The sequence below is a fragment of the Astatotilapia calliptera genome, chromosome 14 (assembly GCF_900246225.1).
Source record: "Astatotilapia calliptera chromosome 14, fAstCal1.2, whole genome shotgun sequence".
Lineage (NCBI taxonomy): Eukaryota > Metazoa > Chordata > Actinopteri > Cichliformes > Cichlidae > Astatotilapia > Astatotilapia calliptera.
This window is the reverse complement of record NC_039315.1, coordinates 17,384,367-17,408,944: the sequence shown is the minus strand read 5'-3', so window position 1 is coordinate 17,408,944 and position 24,578 is coordinate 17,384,367. Positions and strand designations below refer to the sequence as shown.

The following is a 24,578-nucleotide window of genomic DNA, read 5'->3' as shown; positions in this document are numbered from 1 at the left end:
TGAGCAGGAGGGTCTGTGGTGAGCGTGCCTGGTGTGTGAGAGAGGGAGAGATGCAGAAAGGGAGCGGCAGGGACGATTCCACGCACTAAATAAGCAGTCACTCCAGGAGTCACACTGTTGTCGTCATCACATCTATTTTTCCAGGGGAAGTACATATGAGCAGGTTGCACATATTGACAGATGAGAATACTTGAAGCAGAGTCCTTGTGAGACAAACTGATTGATTTTTGCAGGTGGATATCAGTTTGTTAACCAACGGTCCTCTGGAGAAACAAAAGGTAAGTTAATAAGCGACATATTTGATTGTGTTATTCATATAAAGACAAAAAGGGATCCAGTGGTCTAAAAAGAATATGAGTGCAATAGGACTGCAAGGCAAGGCAATTTTATTCATAACGCCTCTCCAGTGTGCATAAATTGTGTCTTTCGTGCAAACTTCTTTGTGGAATTATTTTAGGCAAACGTGCGGTGTCATTTATTATTATTATTATTGTTTTCAATAATAACCACCTGTCTGGTGTACATGGTCACAATAACTAATCGAGCTGGCATTTTCAAGGCTGCTTGTTATTTACCACGCGAACATGTACCACGAGGGTGTGTCTGTTGGCACTAATCGCTGGCTACGCGGATATTGCAAAAACGGGATAAAAACCATTATTAATCCACTTGTCATTTTCAAGTAAAATGAACTCGTTCGTTATGACACTGCTGTTTAGCTGTTTCCGTGAAAAGGAAAATCACCAGGCGGATGATGGCTCGGGTTTTCTCAATCATCAGATAATCCACAGGTTGAGAGACGCAAAAGTGGATCAATGCGAAGACGTCACGCATCGGATATTGAGGCATATTGTGCAAGGTGTTTTTTGTTGTTGTTTTATGTCAGTCAAACCAAACAACACGTAACTTAGCTCAGAGCCTTGATGGATCGTCACGAGTAATAGAGAGGTTATCAGTGTGTGTGATTGAGGTCTCCCTTTGTCCCCGACAGGCGACTTTATCTGGAAACAACCGCTGAATGTACGGTCACGCTCATTATTTATTTATTTACTTATTTATTTATAAATCAGTTATCTTAGAAATCGTCTCAATGGAGGCCAGAGATTTCGACCTTAAAGATGCACGCCACACCCCTTATTCCTGTTTAAGTGGAGTCAGTGTTGTCTCTGCTTTAACCCATTTCTCTTTCGGCGCCACAATTGTCAGTTGGAGACAGTTACCATGGCGATAACTGGACACTAAATTACGATGGCTGTCATAGTGGTGTAACATCATTATAATGGTAGATATAGAGGTCAAGGCTGTTTTTTGTTTTGTTTTGTTTTGTTTTTTGGATTCATGCATTGTACAGCTGCCCCACATTGTATTGATGTTAATATATAGGGCTCTTTTCATATTTAGTTGGATTTATTGGGTTTAGATAATGCCTCAGGGTTATTAGTCACCCAAACTAATTTCCTTCAGACACCCGCACTACTCCAAAGTGTAAAGTGAAACAGGAAGATATGGCCCAGTTATCCCAGACAATATTTTAAAACTGTGTTAAAAGGTACGCCTGATAGCTAACCAATAGATCTACAAAGCAAATAGTGTGGTATCAGTCAGGGAAGTGCAAATTGAGGTGCAAATGAAAACTACACGAATTTGCACTTCCCTGACTTTGAAGCACACAGGAAATGCCAGTGGGGGAAAACAACAACAACAAGAACAAAAACATCTGTCATGTGATAATTTCAAATATCACCTAACCTCTGTTTCATTTGGTACATGATAGGCTATTGATAGAACTACTATACTATTATTACAGTATAGGGTCTCTATCTTGCAATATAAAGCGCATTGAGGCAACTGCTATTGTGATTTGGCACTAATATGAATTAAATTGAATTGAATTGACTGAGTGTTGGTGTTAGTGGGGTGTGGTCATCTGTAAAAACACACACTGTCATTTTAGGATGGATTTTCCTTCATGACCTTGTTGTTTTTCCCCCCACAACTCCTGCATGAGAGTTACACATTTGCCAAGCAGTATAATGTCAAAGGTTAAACCATTATTTTTTTTTCATGTCTCTGTGATTCTGGAGCACTCTGCTGCCCTTGTGTACTTCACTATCTCACTGCTGTTATTGCTTTGTCCCTCCTTGGCCTTTGTTTTTAAAGCTCTTTGCATGTTATACTGTAAATGTCACTACAGTACAACAGGCTGCCCTACCACAGTCCTCTCCCCTCAGACAGTGTCTCCTCTGCATGCCCTTCACCTGTACTACCAGACAATGTCTAACCCTGTCAGCCTGTCTCCCAGTCTCACTGGCTTTCAGCTTGCCCTTTCCTCGTCCCAACATTACAGGAAACAGCCTCCATTCAATGTTGTTGCCTTTTCCAAACAGATATCATCACCACGTCTGCCCTTTTCTAGTTCTGTACTCTCAGAAAATAGAAAGCCTGGCTGAGGAACTTGATATTACCAAACAATGGTGCAGATTAGACAGAGGAAAGATGGAAAGGCAACTGCTCAGGTGTCATGTTCACACACAGGGAGAAAAAGGCTGGCAGAAACAATCAAACGATACATTATATGGGGAAGTACAATTGTGCCAAATGTCTAACTCGTTCTCACAGGAAAAATATGACACTGACCCACCCAAGGTCAAAAGTTCTACACTTCAGAAGGAAGCCAAATTGAACTCAAACAAAAGTCATTGTAATTTTTGTACTCATCTGATGGTCATGGATATTGGCCAGAGAAGTAAGTAATTTTAAGCTAAACCTATGAAGCTGATATTTTAGTACTGGTGTATAAATGTTTTGTCTTCATCCTTTTGTGGGATATTTGATAGGACTTGGTAGATTACTGGTTTATGTCATATACAAGTACATTGTAAACCAAATTATGATATTTTCTTAAATATAACCAAGTTATCCCATATGGAAAAGATATATATAAATCTTATAAAGTTTGTATCTGTCTTGTGTGAAACTTGTATGAAAAACATACAAGAGTGAAAACACATATAAGATCCCTTGAAAAATTATATAATGAAACTTGTATGTTTTGGATACTTACTAAAACAATATATGAAAGTAATGAGAAAGTGGCCACTTTCATGAGTAAATCATATAAGTTTTTACTATTTCTTTTCCATATGGGATTTAGTGCCTAAACCTTACCTAACAGTGAGTAAACTGTTAAACTGAACAGTGACTGAAACCGAAAAGAAACAGTAAGCAGCAAAGTATAAAAACTCCACTACTGACTAGATTATATATAGTGTTATATATAAAACACTCAAATCTAAGGAATTTCATTCCTTCAAACACAATATCGTAAAAAGGTAGTGTAAAATAACAGGCATCAACTATTTTTCTACACATCTCATCTTTATGTCTAGCACTCTAAATAAATATTCTTCTGCTTTTCAGCCATTAAAAATCAAGACTTTTTGCAGGCAATCTAAAATCAATCTAGAATCAATCTAAAATCAATGCCTCAATTGCTGAAACCGTTGCAGAACTTTTTCCAAGATGATTTTTTTTTACTGCTCAAGGGACAGCTCTCTATGTCCTTACAAAGAGGGATGAGTGTTGCGGTCTAAATAAACTTGCTATATTTTGTGTGACGCTGATTGCGTGCCCTTTAACCTCAGACTATCTTTGGCTACTCTGAAATCAGCTGAGGTTGTCCGGCTGGCCACTTAACCCTGGGCACTTACTGTCATATCTATGCCATTAGCAAGTGCCTGAGTAAGAAGGACACAAAAGAGCATCAAACTTCTCTCCATCAGCCTTGGTATGGTTCTGTCTACTTTTTCAAAATTCTCTCCTTCCATTAGCACCAAAGTGACAGATCGAGCTTTAGATTACCAGTGCAAGAGAGCAGCTGGCTGACACACATTACGCCATATTGCTCTTGCTGTATTATGTTGAGACATATTATGCCAAGACATTATTCACATGAATAAGTGAACAATTCCCCATGTCAGTATGACCTCAGATTATGCTATTTGATATAAAAGCAATCTTGTGTATGCACACACACACAGGTGACATGATACATTTTCCTCATAATGTTTACTGATGCACAGCCGGTGGTAATGCATCAACAAATGTAACATATTCAGGGAGGAATGATGCCACCTTGTAAGTGCTAATATTTACTAATAGCCACTTGAGGTATTGCAAAAAACAAAAACAAAAAAACAAATCATTGAAAAAACCCATTTTCTCCTTTTATAATTAAAAAGCCTTTTAAAAAGCATTCAGGTCACTCTCCCTCTATCATGTTCATAAATGTAATTTTTGTGATGTCATCACCAATTAAAGGCTTAGTGGAAATCTGATCAGTGGGTGGGCCCAGGAGGATAAAAAAACTTTCACTGACTATTGATTATTTCTGATAAAGGCTCATCAAGCAGCCAACATCTTTTAGAGCACAGTTGCTTCTTGCTATCTGCCTTTTTATTTATTTATCTCATATCATCCTTGATAGTGTTTTTCCAACAGCAGTTTAACAGCATGTGAAGAGTGAAAGATGAAAGTGAAAGACCATTGAAAAGGGAGTTGCAGGTGGCTCACGGTCAAATACCTTCCTTTATTGTAACCATCATCACGGCTGTCAGCTCTTTGATTATTGTGATTTTAGCCACAGTAAAACTAGCATGAAAGATGAAGCATTAAAGATTAAAAAAAGAAACTAAACAATTGTCCATGAAACAAGGAGTGTTTGACAAAATAAACATAGATGACTTGCTTAGCTAATGAATGACCTATTTTTTTTATGCCTGTTGCATGCTGCACGTGAGCAGATGCAGTGTTTATTAATAAAGTTGAACTGCATGTTAATCTTCTCAAATGCACACCTTGAAAAAAGAGGACAGAGCTTTCTGTCTTGTCTGCTTAGTAACAGGTGTGGGGGAAAAAAGTCCTGCGCTAAAGGAAGCTATTTTCTTTTCTATCACTGGGATGTTACATAGAACTTTAAAGGTCTTAATAATGCAACATATAAATGAATACATTGATATTATTTATTTAAAAGGGACAGTGCATATTGTTGAATATATCAATGTAAATAAACAGAGTTAGCCAAAAGGCTACTTTTCATCTGTTGTCCCTGGCAGGTCGGACTAAAACGATAAATAAGAAATTCAACACACCATCAAACAATGTACACCAATCTAGTCCATACACAACAAATTTAAAGCATAAAATTTCATAGGACTGTAAGAAAATGCAGAACAACAAATGTTGTAATTTTTAAAATACATTAAAAATAACATATATTAATATCAAATTCATGATCACAAATCTGATTCCCCTTTAGCCATTATTTGAGATGAGTTTTAAATGATTTGAAGGTAGTACATTCTCCTATTACAGCTGGAATATTATTCCAAATGTCACTACCTTTAACTGATAATATCTTTAACTGATGATTCCACCTTATGATTTGAGAATCACAAGGTGGAATCTATAGAAATGTACTTGTGTGTGAAACAGGCATTTAACAAAAAATATTTCTTCTGTTCAAGGTCACATGCAAGGATTTTTGTTTCAGATGTATCATTCTATTGGATGGGACAGCTTCATCTGTTCCTCCATCGTCATCTTATGTCACATCATTTTAGAAATGTCCCAGTTACTATTGTGCTGTTTAGATCTGTTTATAGCTCACAAATCAAATAAGTGGAGCACAACATACAAATTGCAAGTGCGCAGGAATGCTGTTGTTCATACTACAACTAATGACCATAATGGAATAATTTGTTTGCTTAAATGCATTATGTCCTATACAAGTGATGCAGCTGAACACAGGCAAATAGACAGATGGCTAGATGGACATAAATAGACCCAGTCAATCAGAGGACCAGTTCAGTTCTCTTAGAATTAGTAGTCGATACTCTCCGTTAACAGTACTAAAGTATGGGTTATAAAACCTCTGGAAGGTGCAGTGCAGACATCCCATGGTTTGTTTATAGATCATGCATGTTGAACTGCAGACTTGTTTTGTTTTATTAGTTCACACAGAGCATTGTTCTGCTCCATCAAATCCATTGCTGTCATGCTGTGTTTCCCATCTATATTCATTTAGAGTGAAGGATTATAGTCAATAGTCACTGTCAGCTGATGTATAACAATCTATCAGACACTTTATTTGCACAAGCTAATTTGATAGGGCTTTGGACTGCTCACTAAACACTGATCCATGACACGTATTTGCATTCAACAGCCATGTACAGTGGTATCATGATATTAGAGTGACAAAAAACATAAACAGATTAACTGAACCTGCCATATGTTTTGTTTGTTTACATGCTACAAAATAAAATCAAGAAAGTGGTCTAAGTTGGTCTCAGAGATTCAAACACTAGAGGTCAAAGGTGAGACTCATTCATTATGCTAAAACACAGCCAAAAAAGACCAAATCTGTTCATTTTACACATTCTCACACACCTGAATTTTTATCACCAGATGGTCTGGATGATGTCAGAATGCAAACTGATTAACTGAGTTTCAATTTTACTATAATTCCCTTTACAACTGATCACAGAATAACTAGGAGGGAAGAAATTTCATAAATTGACTTGTTGTAAAAAAAAAATATTGTTAATTGAGGGTATAGAACAACTTGATGCATATTTTTTCAGCACTTGAAAGTTGAGCCCAATTCTGTAGTCCTTGGATTACTGCACTGTGTTCAAGGACAGATTTTACAATCTCACAACTTTTCTAAAATCTTACTTTAACACTGAGAAGTTTCGGGACACCCAACATTATTCACACAAGTTTTTCTCAGTGGATTTAAACCAAGCAACATGAGGCAGCATTTAATGTCTAGAAACTGCTAAAACTTCCCATCCATCCATCCATCCATCCATCCATCCATCCATCCATCCATCCATCCATATGTGTAATACCTTTCATTTCTATGTTACCGTGAATTGTGTTAATGATATTGTGAAAAACAAACGTCCCTTCCCTGTGCAGAATGTCATGACAACCCACGTAATAACGCTCTAGATATTTTAATCTGGGTCAAAGTGGGGAACCCACCGGCTGATTGACACTCCAACATAGCGAGTTGTGGAGCCATATACCTTGGATGTCTAAAAAATGATTAATTAAATAAACTGAATATTAATAAATACATAAAATATTTTAGCTCATTATAGTTTGCCTGGACATAACAACATTATAGTTGCCTGAACATAAGAGATATCTCTGTAGCAGACATGGTGTGTGTCTGCACGTGGGTGCGCACTGAATAGCCTACATAAAAATAGGTCAAGGTTGTGTGATGCCCACAGAGACGAAGAAGCAGTCTCTGCCAGAAAAAGAGAACATGTATGGCTCTGAACACAGATCATTGTGCAAGATAAAAGCTGTATCCACAAGCATTTGACATCTGCTATACTCCAAAAGGCTGGACAGAGCAAGTGTTGTGCGTGATGTGAGTCCTCTTTCCTCTCACTCAATAGGTGCGTAATTGTGTGGTCATCATCTTGCGCAGTATACCTTGAATGCATGTTCATTGTTGCTGTTTTTGTACCAGACTGCAGACATGAATGTGCTGGAGTGGAGTGGGGAAAACAAACAATCAAACAAACAAACAACAAAAATCCCCCTGACTGTCTATTTTGTCTTTCTTCAATTCTCTCTCACCCCCCCCCCCCCCCCCCCCCTTTCTTTTTCATTACTCTGTGTCAGCAGTTGCCATGGAAACTATTTTGCTCATCGTCTCTTCACTCCTTGTATATATGACTGGTAAGTACAACCCTGCTCATGCAACACACACGTGCATCCATGCATACAAACACACATGCATGCACACTCGCCGATTGTCCATAGGGAGGCAGTGTTGGTGCAAGCGGTGACATTTCATGGAAAAGGACTGGGGGTGGACAAGTCAAATCCATAGAAAAACATCAGTTTAAGTGTGGATTTTACTGATTGCATGCCTGGTCTCTTATTGTGTGGGACTGAATTTGCAAAGATATGTTTTTCATCTTTCACTTATGGCCCTCTAATTTCCTGTGTTTTTCCCCTTTCTGTTTTCTTTCCACCTTTTCACTTTAACCACTTAACACTCTGCCTCGCAGCTGCAACAAACACTGATACAGAGGGGGGTGAGTACTCTTCCTGTGGTCTCTAATGGGGTCAAACATTGATCTTAAGTGCTTTACTGATGATCTATTCATGTTTAGATCAGACTCTTCGGATGTACTGATAGAGCCTTAAAATTACCAGACCAAGTTATTAACCCAAACAGATTCTAGTTTTGAAGACATATGAGCAGTAATTTGGCAAGAAATAGAGTTGATAAAGTATGATAAATATATAGGATTTCAAAATCTATGAAATCTAAAGTGTTGCATCTAAAGAGCACTGTTTCAAAGTCAAACCATCATAATGCTATTACTGAAAAATCACTGCTTGAAGTAAATGACATTTTATATGAAATCTATTTAATATGTGATATTATTATATGCAATATTGTTTCATGCCAGCTTTCCCCAGCTTATCTCCTATTGACATATAAAGCTATAAATATTTGTACATAAATAACAAGAATCTATTAAATAAGTACCATGTGTTTTATATTGTGTATATATTTATGTAAGCTGGATATGATAATGTGTGAAGTTACAATTCGTTATTACATTAGAGTTTCAGCTTAGAGTGCCACTCCAAACTGAAACTAGAAACACACTGACTTAGGCTTAGTATAGTCATTTTAACACAAACAAAAATACTGAGATATCCTGAGATACTGTTATTGAGATAAACATCCTGTTCACAATAACATTTTGTTTCTGAAAAAACAAACAAAGAGTATTTATCTTTTTAAACACATGCTCTTCCAGTCTGTATTAGCTGAGGAGAGAGACAGATCACTGAGTTAGTGGTCTTCTATATCCATTTCATTTTCATTAACAGAGCAATAATTTCCTGAATGACTACCAATACCCTTAGGAAAGCTGATTTTAGTTGACTAATTTTCAAGATGAGTCATAAAAATAATTATATAGATTACAAAAGAAGAGAGACATGGATTTTGTCACAAAACACTCAGAAAAGTGTATTGATAATAGTGATACAGGCTTGCAACTGAGACAATGTGTTTTGATTTCTCATTGTGGTTTTATAAATGTGTTTGTTTCCCTGTTTGCAGCAACCAATACATCTGAAAACCCATTTATTTATGGTAAGTTAAAGCAAAACCTTCTGAAATAACTAGCACATTGAAAGTAATTACATAGACATAGACTCATTGTAAATCCCTAAAAATAAATAAATTAAAATTTTTATAAAGCATTATTTGCGATAAACAATGATTAAATTACACCCCTGCTGTTGCTTTCTTTCTTCTGCAGACTATGAGACCTTGAGGATTGGGGGATTGGCATTTGCAGTGGTGCTGTTTACACTTGGCATTCTTCTAATCCTCAGTAAGTTAACCTTGTGTGTGTCGTTTCATCATGTCTACACGCGCTCTCCACTATAACCAAATGTTACAATTTAATTATAAAAAACTGCATTTTCATAGAATTTTCACATCATTCTACTCCATGACCTTTCTTACGCGCTGTTTCACATAACACTTTAATAGTGATGACACAGATGTTTCGTTCACAACAGAACAATACAGCTGACAGTTTAATGTGTTTCCAGGTCGGCGATGCCGCTGTGGTATTAAACAGAAGCCCAGGTATGTCAGTGTCCCTCTCTGATGTACAGAAATGATTTTTTTTTTGCTGCATGAAGAGCTTTTTTGGGTCATACTATTTGATTTAGTTACCATGACAACCTGTGGATCCTCTCTTCAGGGCCCCCGGAGATGAAGAGGCACAGGAGGAGAATCTGATTGTCTCCAAGGGTAAGATGCACATTTTAACTCTTGTCATTTCCTCCTCACCTCAAGCTCACCCTCTGACATACATCCATAATTAAGTTTCCTTCTGAGAGAGCCCATAGAACACAGGAACTGGGAAATCTGCTCCTTTTGGCTACATTTCAGAATATCTGCAATATCTGCTTTTTTTTTTTTTTTTTTTTTTTTTTTACAGTTAAAAGGCTTTTAAACAATCAGTCAAATGTGGGATCATTTTTTGCAGTGTTTCTGCTCTCATGTTATCCATTTGTCTAAAGCTACTGATGGAAGATGCATTGTGATCCTTTGGTCACATAAAACCAGTAAAAATCACAGCAAAAAATATACTTTACGATATGCTATAAAAGAAAAAGTGCAAATATAAACAGTGTTATTACTGTCATTATTACATAACAGTGCTTGATATATTTCAAAATATTTTTAAATAACATCTTGAAGAGGACATATATTCTTACACCCCACAAAAAGTTGGTGTATACCGTGTATTTCCCCATTATGTGGTTTTCAAGTTTTAGCTTAGAAATATTGCTTAGACTTTTCATTTTAAAGTGGATTTAGTCCACTGTATATAACCCATGTTTTAAAGAGATGTTTCAGCACCTGTTGCTTTAAATCTTAGTGAATCTTAGCTTCTTTTCATGCCGTCTTCAAGAAGAGCTCAGTGATTCACAAGGTAGCAGGGAGAAAGTTTGTCTTTAGGCTTTAGACCAGAAAGTTTTTCTTTAAGATATTATTTTTAGTTTTAAAGTGAAAATTGGTTAAACTTATGCAACAAAACTACTTTAGGTTTGGGGAACAATCAAGGTTTGAATTCAAGTACACCTTTTCAAGAAAGCATATGGACTATGTGTTTTAATTGAATATTTTGATATGATATTTATAGCATTTTTACTGAATTGCATGAGTTAACTTGTGTGAGTTATAAGAGTATCTTCCACTCTAAAATGTGCATACCTTGTACATTAAGTGAGTGAATACATATACTCTACAGTAGTGCTCTTTGTTATAAGGTCACAAGTACAAAATCCAGGTACTCCTTGCATACTTAATGGCCCTCAATTAGCAGCAGAGCCCTGAGCATTGTCCTTCACCTTCAAGTGATTGCAAGTGAGTGAATGTTTTGGCACAGGAGAGGAATATTTAACAAGAAATAACTCTAGGCAAGTTTAATGTTTTGCATGTTCGCTTCAGCTAACTCACTCATCATTGACCTTTTGCAGCTGCAGCAGCTGCCAAGGAGACTCCACCAGAGAACTGAGGCAACTCTAAAGAACTACCTTCTGAAATGAAGATTTTATTTGATACTTGTCTACAATAATAGTGAAGGTGTGGGTGATTATTATAACCGGTCATGCGATAGGGTAAGAGGGGAGGTATATGTTTAGAGGAGTAATGCTGATATGTACATAATTCTTGTGCCTGCTGTTCTTCGTTGTGATCATGCCAGTCCCTCCCTCGCTGCCTGTGCTCTTGTCCATTCCTGTGCCTTTCTGTGACCGTGTCTCCACTTCATTGTCGTAGCCAGTAGCACCTTTAATGCAAGATTGTCTTTAAAAGAAAAGAAGACTTTCAAATCTTGTGTGACCTGCTGTTCCTAATTGTTTTGTTAATTGTCCAGCGTCATATTTTGCCACAGTTAGAATATAACACATACATATATATATATATATATATATATATATATATATATATATATATATATATATATATATATATATATACAGTATATATATGTATCAATACGATATGTGTATAAGTAGTACTGACAGTTCACAGAAATATGAATATCTTCATTTACGTTTAAGTGTGAATGGCTGGGTGTGTTTGTGTGGCCACATGAGTGTAGTTATGTGTGCATGCATATCCTGTATGTGTATGATTGTGTGTACATCACAAGTGCATGTGCATCTCTACATGCAAGTGTGATGAGCCTTATATAAGACAATCTCAACTGCCACAGCTCTCTTGAGGGAGCACAGTAGTGTGCAGGTGCCTGCATGGGCCCCTCCACCGCAGTGTTTAACAGTTCATAGTGGAGGAAGCTTCTGCATCAGCTATCTCACTGCCACCTTCTCCACATATCCACTCCACTGCTCTGTCACTGGCTCCGTCAGGATTAGCTAGTCTCCAGCAGGCTATAATTAGTTTTCCCATACACACTCACTGGTGCCACAAATCTGTCGAGCCAGGGTATCGTTCTTTTCTCTTTGTTATTTGTTTAGTCAGTCTCATGATGTTTTAAATAACTAGACATGCATTACACTGCCGGAAGAGAGATTAAGTTTGTCTGTGGAGTTTGAGAGTCGTGATATTGATATTATTTGTTTGCCAGACTACATTAATAGTAGCCTAATGTAAGCCAAATTATAGAGAGAGTATGGATGACTAGTCCTTGTTGTCACCCTGCTGCCAGGTCGGGTTTTAACCAGTATTAAGTCTGAAATTAAACATGACAGCTAAACAAGTAAATATGTTCATTCTTCACACAAGAGCCTTGTTGTGTGGCAACCTGTTGTGCTTTGGCATAAATAAAAGTGGCGGAACACAAAACGTGTATTTTTTTGTTTATTTCTTTTTTGTTTTTATCTTGCTGAAAACCTGATTTTGTTGTAGAATTTGGATTCTTATTGTTTTCTTCAGGGAACTTTCTATAAACATTCATTTACATGCAAACGTCAAACAGCATTTGAAATCACTCTGCTGTTTTCCAATCAATGTCAGTCAAGGTTATAATACTGTCACTTGGGGCTATGAAACCATGTGTCAGGGAAAGATTTCTCCACCTGAAGACTCTATAACATGCCGCATTTTCTGTTACGATTCCAAAGGTTGAAGCAGCTTTTGTTTATTGGCACCAGCTTGCAAATTTTATGAGACTATAAATATGTAACTGAGCGGCTGAACTAAAACATGCCTGAGCGTGGAGGGGTGGTTTAGTGGGTGGGGATTTCTACTGTGGGAGTCTGGTCTGGAAATGCAGACAGGGCCACCCGCAGACACACCTGGACAGTGGTGATACAGAGCCTTCTGCAGCTCAGGTGAGTGACTGCTCTCTTAAAATAAATATTAAAATAAATGTGGCACAATAATCTGTTACCTTAAAATTATTTAAATAAATGTTAGAGCTGGATCATGTATGGAAGATACATGTTTTAATAGGTTTAAGTTAATCTCTGTGTTTATTTCTGTATTAAATGTGAATTACCGGCATTCCTGCAATGAAAAGTTTAACCTTTGAATGCAGGCTGTCCAAATAGTCCAAAACATGTTCTCATGGCTCAGTTAATATGTGTTGTAAAGCTGGGTTTAGAGGACAGTAGTTTGTTTACTAAATATCCTGCTAGATGCCCACTTTTAAAGAAATCTCATAGCAGTGATGTAGTGCTTGACTTTAGGGGTGCTGTCTTTATTTGCCAAAATCACTATATATCAATTAGGCAGTCGTCACAGCAGCTTCTTTTCCATGTTCTATCTATAACCTCTATCAGACTGTGCAAGGTTCAAGGTTAATGAATATTGGAGCTGTAATATATTAATGAGTAACTGCCTGGTATGCCCTTATGCTCAGTGGTGCATTGAAAAGGCCCAGGCACATAAAGGATTAAAGAACTGAAGTTCACAATGCACACAATGGCATGCTTGAAGTAAGTGGAGAGAGCCAGGGAAAGTCTCAGTTCTTTAATCTGTTTAAGTTAACAATTAAAGACTTGGAGATCAAACAAGAAACGCTTGTTTGTGGGAATGCGTGTGGTTTTGGTGGTGGGGAGGGGTGGTGAAAGATGTTGGCAGAATGGGTGCGGAAGAAGAATCAATACTGCCATTAACCTCTCAGTGAAGATCAAGGCAATCGCTTTGCCATTAAGACTGCAGTAGGCAACCCACAGGGCAATTTGTTCAGGACATATAAAGTTTCCAAGCCTTTCAACTGCCTCTCATCTAAAGTGAATAAGCCCAGTTAAATTAGCTACTAGAACAGTCAAACTTTATTACAAGAGAGGGGCTGTAGAAACAAAATGCCCACAAACTTTTTAACCCACACACGCTTTCACATACCAGACCCAATGGTGGGAATGCTATTAATACAAAGGTTTGTGTTTAATAATTTAAAACAGTGGACCTTGGTGGATCACCGGTTGGTAGATGCAACCCCCCATCGCCCCATACACGCACACTTTAAATAAAAAAAAAACCTATTTGTATTATCTTTTTGCAGTTTGACCAGCTGAACACACAAACAAGACAAGACAACATGTCTTCTCCTAAAGGTGAGTTACACAGCAGCTGAACTGCTCATTATGAACAAACGCCAGGGCAAGGAAACAGACGCATTCGAGTGACATAACATTCGCAAGGTCATAGCTAAACTTACTGTTGTGATTCTGAGTCAGAACCACAAGTGAGCATGTTAGTCATATATCAGGGGAGTGTAAAGTTCCCTTTTTTATTGTTATTAATATTATGAACAACAATACAAAGGTTAACACTGGTCATGGAAAATATGACCTTCTAGCATTTAAGCATTGTTTCACAGTCAATCATGCTTACTTAGAATTTCTGCATTACTAGTTATGCCTCTGGCTTTTTGGTAATAAGGTGATATAATAAATTATATGACAGTGCATTTGTGGAGGCAGTAAAATGAGAACAAATTTAGGGGCTGATAATGGAATACAGAATCATTATTTAAAGAAACATTTGGACTTTTAAAGTCACTTACGATCTGCCAGAAGAGCTTGTTGTCTGTGCACAACTTCAGACAATGGACCAATTTAGACTGTCACCCTGTTTTCACAACGTGCACAAAATAAAACAATGAATTGAGCCTTGAATGTGTCCAAATCACAACACAGTGAAAAATAGCTTCAATATTTGAGCTTGATGCAGCTTGCAGTTATGTGTCTGTAGAAAACAGTTTTTACTGGCTCTGTATCTCTTTCCACTCGCTGTCCTTCAATAGGTGCAGATGTTGACCTTGATGCAGACTTTGTATATGGTAAGCAACTACGTCTTAAAAAAGTGTATCTCATCATAGTGTGTAGAAAGCAAGATACAGTCAGTTTCTGTCGTTAGGATTAGGGGTCTGGGGGGTGAGGGGGTGGAAAGTAATGGTGTAGTGACAGAGCGCTTTGTGAATTTGCAGATTATGAGAAGCTGCGTATTGGAGGTCTGATCTTTGCCGGGGTCATTGTGTTCCTTTCCATCATTCTGTTGGCAGGTAAGACAGCATTCCCATCCTATATGTGCTGTGTTTTGTGTTTGTATAAGATTTCATATGTGTTTCAATGGAAAAGAAAGGAAAATAGAAACAAAGGCCCTAACAAATGGAACACCTAAGGTGAGGATTGCCGAGGACATGGCTGGAAAGGCTGGCTGAGTGTGAACAGCCAATGAAGATACAGAGAAATATGCTGTCTTTTTCTAGTCCCTGTCAGTACTCTCACTGAAGTATTTTGGATTTTGGAGTTTTTAGGACATCCTAATAATAATGGAGTAGTTTAACTATCCATACGTTTTGATAGGAGCTAACTATCACTTGGTTTTGCTTTTTTCTCAAGGAAACAAGATCAGAAACTGTGGCAAATCCAAGGTAAGATATTGCTGGATGGGTTTATAGTGACATCTGCTGGTCATTATGAAACAATAACTCGTTATATGATGAAACAGTACTCTGTTTTAACTTCTGCATAGTGCAAATCTTCATAAAGCTAATGTTAACATGATATGAAAAAGGCATTAATGGATGCAACCCCTACATGAAAAATGACCTCATTTGTTTTCTTGTCAACAGCCAAGACGTGGTGATGAGGAAGATTACTAATCCGAGAAGAACCATTGTGGCAATGTCCTGCGATACATGGCATTGCCGTGAGCTGTTATGTGTGTAAAAATGTAAGGCTTTTGTAAAAATAAAGTGTATTCCACCACGCTTTGTTTGTGCTTGATATAAGAAGAAGAAGATATAAAAGTAACTAATTATACAATTAAAAAAATAACATAACAGCAAAATGTATAATCTGACAGTATTAAAGTGTTCATATTAAAGTGAACAACAAAGGCAGTTACTGAATAAAAACAAGTAAATTGTATCCAGAGGATGATAGCCTTCCAGTTAAAAGAATCACCTGACATTTGACACCTTGAAGAACAAAAACAAGTCTGCTCGGAAAGGAAACGCCCAACCCAGGCACAGCGTCTTTTCAGTAGCCTACCTGGAAGTGGTTTGCATTACAAGCTCCCCATCATAATATAAAAGGCTGTATGCAGAATTGTATGAAGTTTACACTTTGATACATGGTAATGGTAAGTGGACAGTGTTTGTACGGCACCTTTCTAGCCTTAAAGAGTCCACAGGAAATGATCTAGACTCACACCAACCTGTAATAAATCCTCCCTTTGCCTATGAGGTACCCGCCCAACAAGTTTCACAAGTTTTTTTTTCTTTTTTTGCATAAACCTCCTGACAGTTGATGAAACATACACAAATAAACAGCGAAAAAACAGCTCTGACCCTTCCACAAGGACCTCAGGTGGAGAGATAGAAGAGCGTCATTCGAAATGTCTTTTGTTTTAGTAATTGCTTGTGATTCATAGGTTTACGGGAAATCTCTCACTTGAAACTAATTTGTGTTGATTTGCAGTTACTCTTCCTTTTAAGTGGGCGGCATCCAAAAACTGAGCAATCAAAAAGTCCCGTAAGAGAGCCGCTAAAATCCCTCTTTCGACAGAGGTCAATAGTTCAGGTTTCCACTTGTAATTCATGTGAACTTCACATGTACTTCTTGTAACAAAAACAACCACAAGGTGGCGCCCTCGGATCAGCATGGCGATTAAGGAGTCGCACGACGGGGCCGTGAGGAGGGAGCTGCTGACTAAAGAGAAGAAATTCAAAGTGTGGGAAAAATGCACTACACTGAAACACAACACCGCGAACTGTAAATTTCGAGGAACGTTAATTCTGCAGATTACATCAGCGTCAACGTCAAAGCATAAATAGAGGCCCCGAGGTTGCATTTAAATAGTGCAGTATATAAAAAAATTTCCCTGACGTGGTTGTTTTTCCTTTTTTGTTTTGTTACAGAAAGAGAATGCACACATCAAAAGTTAGGCCTGCTTTCACGGCTCCTTGCTGGGAGGCAAACAGGACTTCCCCTGTTTGCCGTTTCATCTGAGCCAGTTAGACTCGAGCAGCGGCATCGTAGGTACTGTATTTTCATCGCTGCAGCACAAATGACAAAGCGCATTAATCATACCGCCATAAAACTGCGCCTGATTAATTATCCCTGAATAAATAAGTCGTTACAGAGAGAGACAGGAGCTGTCAACCAGCTGAGTCTCAAGGACCCCCTGCGCTCTTTTTTCTCTCTCTTTCCCTTTTCCCTTTCTTTTCCCATTCAGGCCCCAGAAATTGCTGAAAAATACCGAGCTGTAAAAATTACCGCCCTTACTGCTAAGCGGTGAGGAAGGCAGTTTTAACAGTTGGATCCCCCGGGCCTTGGTTCAGCTGCTCTCCATAAGGGCTTCGGTTGAGGTAAGCATGAGCAGCCATTTATCTCACACTTCACTAGAACTGATAACATCGCTGCACCAAGAAGAGGTTTGGAGAACAACACACATACAGATGCATATTATGCCGGACAGGTGTTTGACGCTGATCAGATACTGTTCACATAAGCGTTTAGAGTAACTGCTGGTAACTGCTGAGACAGCACTCCGGGGTGACTGCTGAGACAGGGTGGAACAGTTTGACAAAACAGTTTAAGGGAAAGTGTTGACAAAGTAACCTGAACTATTCTCGATAAACGCCTAGCACCAAGCTACCCTATGATCTCACATAGACTGGCTGTTTTCAACTAAAGCTGCAACTTCTTTTCTTCTAGTTGGTGCAGTGTTCCTACTCTCTTCTATCCACTTCATTAGGTACACCTGTTCAACTGCTCATTAGCCCAAATAGCAAATCAGTCGATCACATGGCAGTAACTCAGTGCATTTAGCCATGTAGACATGATTAAGAAGACCTAATAAAGAATAGGTAAATAAAGAATCTTGAATCTAATAAAGTCCAATCTGAGCATCAGAAGGAAATAAAAAGTGATTGTTGATCCTTGTTGGTTTCTGAGTATTTTAGAAACTGCTGATCTACTCAGATTTTCTCAGGAGAATGGGCAGGAATGCTTTGAGCTGACTGACAGTAACTCCACTGTTACTTGATATGTTACTTGATAATGCATTCACGTTGCCACAGTATTTGCCAACTGAGCGATGTTGTTGAACAAGCTGTTCTTTTCAGGACATGTAATATCAGCAGCTTGTGACATGCAGGCCTTCAGAAACTGCCCTTTGGTGAATCACTTTCCTGCTTTGGCGATTAACCGCATAACGTCCTTACTGAATTGTGGAAAAGTTCTTGCAGGGATAGCAGTCGTCTTTGTAGCTGCTATTGTTTTCTGTCTTCTCCCTTGTTATTCTCATTACGCTCTTTGCGTTTAGTTGCGTAATGACACTTGAGATTATATTCCTTCAACACAGCAATTTTCTGCTTGCATATAAGGCAGATCACATTTCCATAAAATTCAACAAAAAATACTGCACTATGCATCTTTCTTGAAATTGTCCGTGTCCTTCATCCACTTCTGCTTCTTTTAGTTCTGCTAGTACTACCTTTTCTTCTTCTTGTCCTGCTTCACGTTATCTGCCCCGATCGCACCAAAAACTGCACTTACTTAATTGAACAAAGTAAGTGCGTGGGCCAGGAGGTTGAGATCTCTGGTGTAAAGGATATTTTCTTGCCACACTTTGAGCACCTTAGTACCGTTGAGCATGAATTAAACGCCACAGCCTAGCTGAGTGCTTTTGCTGATCATGCGCCTCCCTTCATGATTACAGTGCACCAGTCTTCTGATGACTACTGTCAGCAAAATAACACACCTATGTCATAAAGGTGAAACCAACTTAAATTGGTTTGTTGAACATGAAATATGGAATCTCATTTCACTGTTATGCTGATTGACAAATTTACTTTCCTCTTAAAAAGTATTCTACAGCCTCTTAAATAGTTTTGCTGGACTGCTTTGCTGACATAAAATCATGGCTGGCATTAATTTTTTTTAAATGCGAATGATCAAAAAACAGAGGTTGTACTATTTGGACCTCCTGACCCTCGTTCTTGTCTTAAGGGTTACCTTAGCCCTTTGGAAAACTCCACAACTCTCTTTGCGAAAAGTTTGGGGATGATCTTTGTTGGCAGTTTTACATTTGAGAAACAAATAAATTCTCATTTTAAAGACACATTCTTCCAGCTGAAGGCCCATTATTTTGGTATCAGCCAGGCTCTGCTCTCTTGTCTCCAACTTGTTCAAATTGCGGCAGCCCAAATCTTGACAGGTACACGTAAACGTGACTATATTTCATCAGTTTTGGCTCGTTTAAACTGCCAGTACATTATAGAATTGGTTTTAAGATTTTGCCTCTCCGAACTTTTAACTAAACATACTCCAAACAAAATCGGGGGTCAGCTGATCAGTTGCTTCTAATTGTTCCTAGAAGCAGACTAGGAGACTGGGCCTTTGCAGTTGCTGCGCCGAAACCTTGGAACAGTTTTCCTGTGAGGTCAAATTAGGATCTCTCCAACACCCAACATTATTAAAACCCATCTGAAGGCCCATTTTGCTCCCCAGCTTTTAATTGTTGTTTGCTTCTATGTCTTGTCTTATATATGTATACACACACACACACACACACACACACACACACACACACACACACACACACACACACACACACACACACACACACACACATCTATCTATCTATCTATCTATCTATCTATCTATCTATCTATCTATCTATCTATCTATCTATCTATCTATCTATCTATCCGTCTTCTTCCACTTTATTCGGGGCCGGGTCGCGGGGGCAGCAGCCTAAGCAGAGAAGCCCAGACCTCCCTCTCCCCAGCCACCTCCTCTAGCTTATCCGGGGGAACACCAAGGCGTTCCCAGGCCAGCTGAGAGATATAATCTCTCCAGCGTGTCCTGGTTCTGCCCCGGGGCCTCCTTCCAGTGGGACATGCCCAGAACACCTCACCCAGGAGGCGCCCAGGAGGCATCCTTGTCAGATGCCCGAACCACCTCAGCTGGCTCCTTTCGACGTGGAGGAGCAGCGGCTCTACTCTGAGCCCCTCCTGGATGGCTGAACTTCTCACCCTATCTCTAAGGGAGAGGCCAGCCAACCTACGGAGGAAGCGAATTTCCACTGCTTGTATCCCCGATCTCGTTCTTTTGGTCACTACCCACAGCTCGTATAAGTTCGTATTAGTATAAGCACAGTACCAAGGGCTCAGAGAAGAGCTCAAGAAGATGTGGAGGGTGAAGGTAACAGTGGTCCCAGTGGTAATTGGAGCACTCAGTGCAGTGACTCCCAAGCTAGGCGAGTGGCTCCAGCAGATCCCAGGAACAACATTGATCTCTGTCCAGAAGAGCGCAGTCCTAGGAACAGCTAAGATACTGTGCAGGACCCTCAAGCTCCCAGGCCTCTATATAGACATGACAATGACTTTGCTGTATTCAAATGGCCTCCACAGCTATCTGATCTCAGTCCAAGTGAGCACCTTTGGGATACAGTGAATCAAGAGATTCACATCATGGAAGTGTAGCCAACAAATCTGAAGCAACTGTGTGATCATCTCTGTTGAACATTTCCAGCACCTTGTTGAATTTATACCATGCAGAATTAAGGTAGTTCCGAAAGCAAAAGCAGACTCAAGCTGGCACGAGCAAGGTACTTAATTTGCAGGAAGTATCTACTCAAAATTAAACAGCTTAAATCATGAGTGACATGCTGAAGACAGGAAAAAAAACAAACGCAACAGAAAAAGTAAAGAAAAAGTACAACCCCAGCTCCAAAACAGTTGGGACTCTATCTAAAATGAGATAGTGTCCCAACAGGATAACTCCCGTTTAATTCACAATATTGCATATTGTCTCGGTTGGTATGTTTTCAATGTTCTGTTGTCGATAAAATGCAGGTTTACGAGATTTGCAAATCTTATGTTTTTATTTATATTTTACAGTGTCTCAAGTTTTTTGGAGTTAGGATGCAAAAGCTAGACCAACGCTTATGTTGACATTTAAAGACTTCAACACTTCCAGCTGTTTTCAGGTCTCCCAACAGCCTGTTTGAAATAGTACTGTGTTCTGCCACTGATATCTGAATGAAAATAAGTGAAGCAGAATATTATCAGAATATTCTCAGTACTCTCAATGGTTCTTTCCCAGTTGGCCGCAGTGAGCACATGTCTTAAGCTCACATAGTCACCATACCAACAAATATGTTTCTTACAGGTAAATGTTGTATTAGGTAAACTTCATTACATTTACCAACACCCGCTCTCACATGCACACTTGCCATATCTATTTTTCTGTCTCTGTCTTCTTTCACTGTCTCTCTGCCACTCATTTTCTCTCTGTGCTATGCATCAGTTTATTGCTGACATGATCTGAAGTAACAAACCAAAACAGCAAATGTTTAAGTGAAAATTCATATTTACAGTTTTAGAGTATGTTGGGTTGTTTTTTTTTATTTTTTTTTTAGGTTAACCAGTTTCACCAGTTTCCTGATAGCCTAACAGCTGCACTCTATGTATTATGTATTTACTCTACAACCTCAAGGTTTTCATTAGCCAAGCAAAATCATCATTATATACCAGTCATGGACTTGTACCATCTATTTCAAGGTTTTCTGTTTGTGACTTTGTTGCAATTTAATAGTCAATTTAAAAACATCCACCGCATGACCACTTTGAAGAAAATTTAGAACATATGATTTTTGACTTTAACATTTTGGGTAGGAGATAGAGCATGTCATCCACTAATCAGTCAGTAGTTCGATTTCCAGTTCCTCTGGTCTGCATGTCGGAAGTGTCCTTGGGAAATATGCTGCATTCAACATTGAGTGGTTTGGAAAAATAAAGCATCTGAAATTATTAAACTACCATATGAATATGTATGCGAATGGAGAAATGTGGCTTGTAGTTTACAAGCTTTAAATTGTCAGTAAAACTATAAAAGCAGTATGTGAATACTGGTGTCTTTAATGTTTGCCATAATTAAAATTTTGCTACTTTAAAGTTTGCCAATTTAAATTAGAGTAACTACTTTTTAAACTGTTTGAATAACTACATTTTTGTACAGTAAGCATAAACAAAAGCATGGATCACTGAGCCACATGTTATTGATCTGTGGACCAACATTTTGAGGTTGAGTCACTTACTAGTTTGGTCCTATACTGTTTGCTGGTAGCAGCCTATACAGGAAATAGAGCAGTATATGATCTTCTAATGATAACACCTTTAATTGTGACCACTGGGTGTCACTAGATATCTCTGATCAATATCTCTGTTAAAGCTGACTTTCTGAAGTCTTTAATGTATTCACTTTCAAATGATGATGTTAATCCTTTACCGAGCTATGCAAATTTCCTTCTTTTTAAGCTTCCGGAACGCAAAGCTAGTAAATGTGTTTGTATGTCACTCGCTATGGAGCAAGAGTAGTCGGTCTCTGGGTTGCTCCCACAGAGGACAGCTCCAGCGGCAGCCATCTTGAAAGTGGTGGTATCGCCCTGGCACAGTATGTTTCTGTCTGAAGGCGTTCCGTCTGCTTCAGAATCGCAACGTTCCACGTCTCCGATATTTGTCTCTCCCTTTTTTCCCCACCATCTTTCTTGCCTTCCCCTGTCTCAGCCGTGCAAATAGTCTCATTTGCAAACCTAAAAAAACAAGTGTGTGGATGAGGGGTGGGGGCTGAAGAGATGAACTACCAGCCAAAGAAGTTGTCCCCCCTTATAGCACATACACGTCCTCCGCCCTGCACCCTATCGTCTCGTTATCCTCCCCAGCTCATTTGAATAAATTAGCACCCCTTGGTGTATTTTGTGCATGCGCATGTGCTCGCATGCAAAAACACACACACGTGCACGCACATTCACACTCATGCAAACACTTAGCAATGCAAGCGCGGTACGGTAGGATGGCAGCCAGAATTCTATGTCCTGTGCTTTCCCGTCATGCAGACACATGGTCACGTACGCACACATCCTCTGATGTGCTGATACACTTTAACGCATCTGCTACAACAATCACGCATGCTCGGTTTAAGGCAAATACACTCCATTGGTTGGCAGCTTCCTATTAATGTACTGCAGCATGGTGGTGTGTGATTCATATTAGCCTAATGCAGAGGCTTGTTCACACAAAAAATGCATGCAGATCCAGTTATCCTGCTTTAGCACGCCCGTTAACTTTGACCATATTCTGAACTGCCTCTTAATGTAAACTGTAGTTTTGGTATTTTTAGATTCTATTTTCACTCTTCTAAAGGATAACTCCTTCAACTGACCCATCAACAAATGACCAAATGCAGCTTTTCCCTGATCCTCAAAACATAATTTAACCCCATCATTTGTTTTCCTGCAGTTCTGCTCATTTTGATCCCTGTGACCTTGCATCAGGCTTAAGCAGCAATACCATGTACCCCTTTCCCTTCTTAATTCTAGCCTTTCTAAGGTTTCATTGGGCTGAGGGGCTGTGCATTAATACTGGATACATTAACGCTAATATGATCCTAGCATGTAGTCAGGGCCTGAGGGGAGCTGTGATTGTCTGAACATTAACATTAACATCGACATTAACTCATCTGCCTCACTCTCTGTCTGCACCTTGCCCCTCCCTCAGCCTTCTCTGTTTCTCTTCCACCCTCCTCGCCCAAACTCTCTTCTTCTCTTTCTCTTAATACACTTGCTTCCCATTTTCTTCCCTATCTCCGGGCAGCGATGGAGGAGTGATGGAGATGAGTCACATTCTGCTGTGGTTTTTAGCGGTGTGGTGGCAGCCTGTCCTGGATCCTGTCCACAGTGACAGCCACTAGAGCTGTCAGGGAGCTGCTTGCTTTTTCTCTGGCCTGGCTGGCCCGCCTCAGCCTGTCAGTCTCCATGATGATCACTGGCTGACATACAGTATAACCTGCTTGGTGTTGTCAGGCCAGCTCACATCAGCCCCTTAACTAGCTTGCCACACTGCCTTTTGAAGTCCTGGCGGAGACTTGAAATGTTAGGATAGGGCAGATGGGTGAGACGTGTGTGCAAAAAGCTTAGTTGAAGTGTTAATGTGTTAGGTGCTGGTTTAGGACAGCAGGAGTATTGAGGCTCAGAATACATGATCCAGAGGCAGATCATGTTTTCTGAGGGCTGTCGGATTTCTCAACAAGCGAGCCCATCTCACTCACAGTGCACTCTAGGCTGTAAATGTTCAACTAGCGAAATGCATAAAGCTGAAAATGTACTCACATAAGGACATATCGGGATACACAGAATATGAAATAAAAGTGCCACTGTGCACTCTCAACAAAAATTCCTTCTTGTTGTGTGGTGTTTGTGTGTTCATATTTGTGGGTCTGTGTGTGAGAGAGAGACAGGTTGCGTGGGTGTGTGTTTCCACCTGTTACATAACAGAGAGTGGAGGCACAGTGTGCTTCCTTGCCTGCCACACTACAGCGGCTCTTCAGTGGGAGGGAGAGAGGCCACAGCTTTCCTCAGCTTCCACAAGTAGCACTGCTTTTGGTTAAGACACTCAGAACATCACATTGCACCACCGAGAGACACAGAAAGAGTGATGGCAGAGGTTAGAAGGGAGTTCTTCACG

General features: G+C 39.2%; 1 protein-coding gene across 2 annotated transcripts; it reads left to right on the top strand.

Moving 5' to 3' along the window:
* Positions 1–19: 19 nt before the first annotated feature.
* fxyd6 (FXYD domain containing ion transport regulator 6) lies at positions 20–11,534 on the top strand. Of its 2 annotated transcripts, none has more exons than XM_026193304.1 (8): positions 20–278; positions 7,705–7,758; positions 8,094–8,120; positions 9,167–9,199; positions 9,369–9,443; positions 9,667–9,703; positions 9,822–9,871; positions 11,107–11,534. In XM_026193304.1, exons 2-8 carry the CDS (start codon positions 7,710–7,712, stop codon positions 11,142–11,144), a joined length of 309 nt encoding a protein of 102 aa, XP_026049089.1. In that variant the 5' UTR covers positions 20–278; positions 7,705–7,709; the 3' UTR covers positions 11,145–11,534. The 2 variants fall into 2 exon arrangements, with proteins under 2 accessions (XP_026049089.1, XP_026049087.1); XM_026193302.1 differs by having other exon boundaries at positions 7,702–7,758.
* The last annotated feature ends 13,044 nt before the right edge of the window (positions 11,535–24,578 follow it).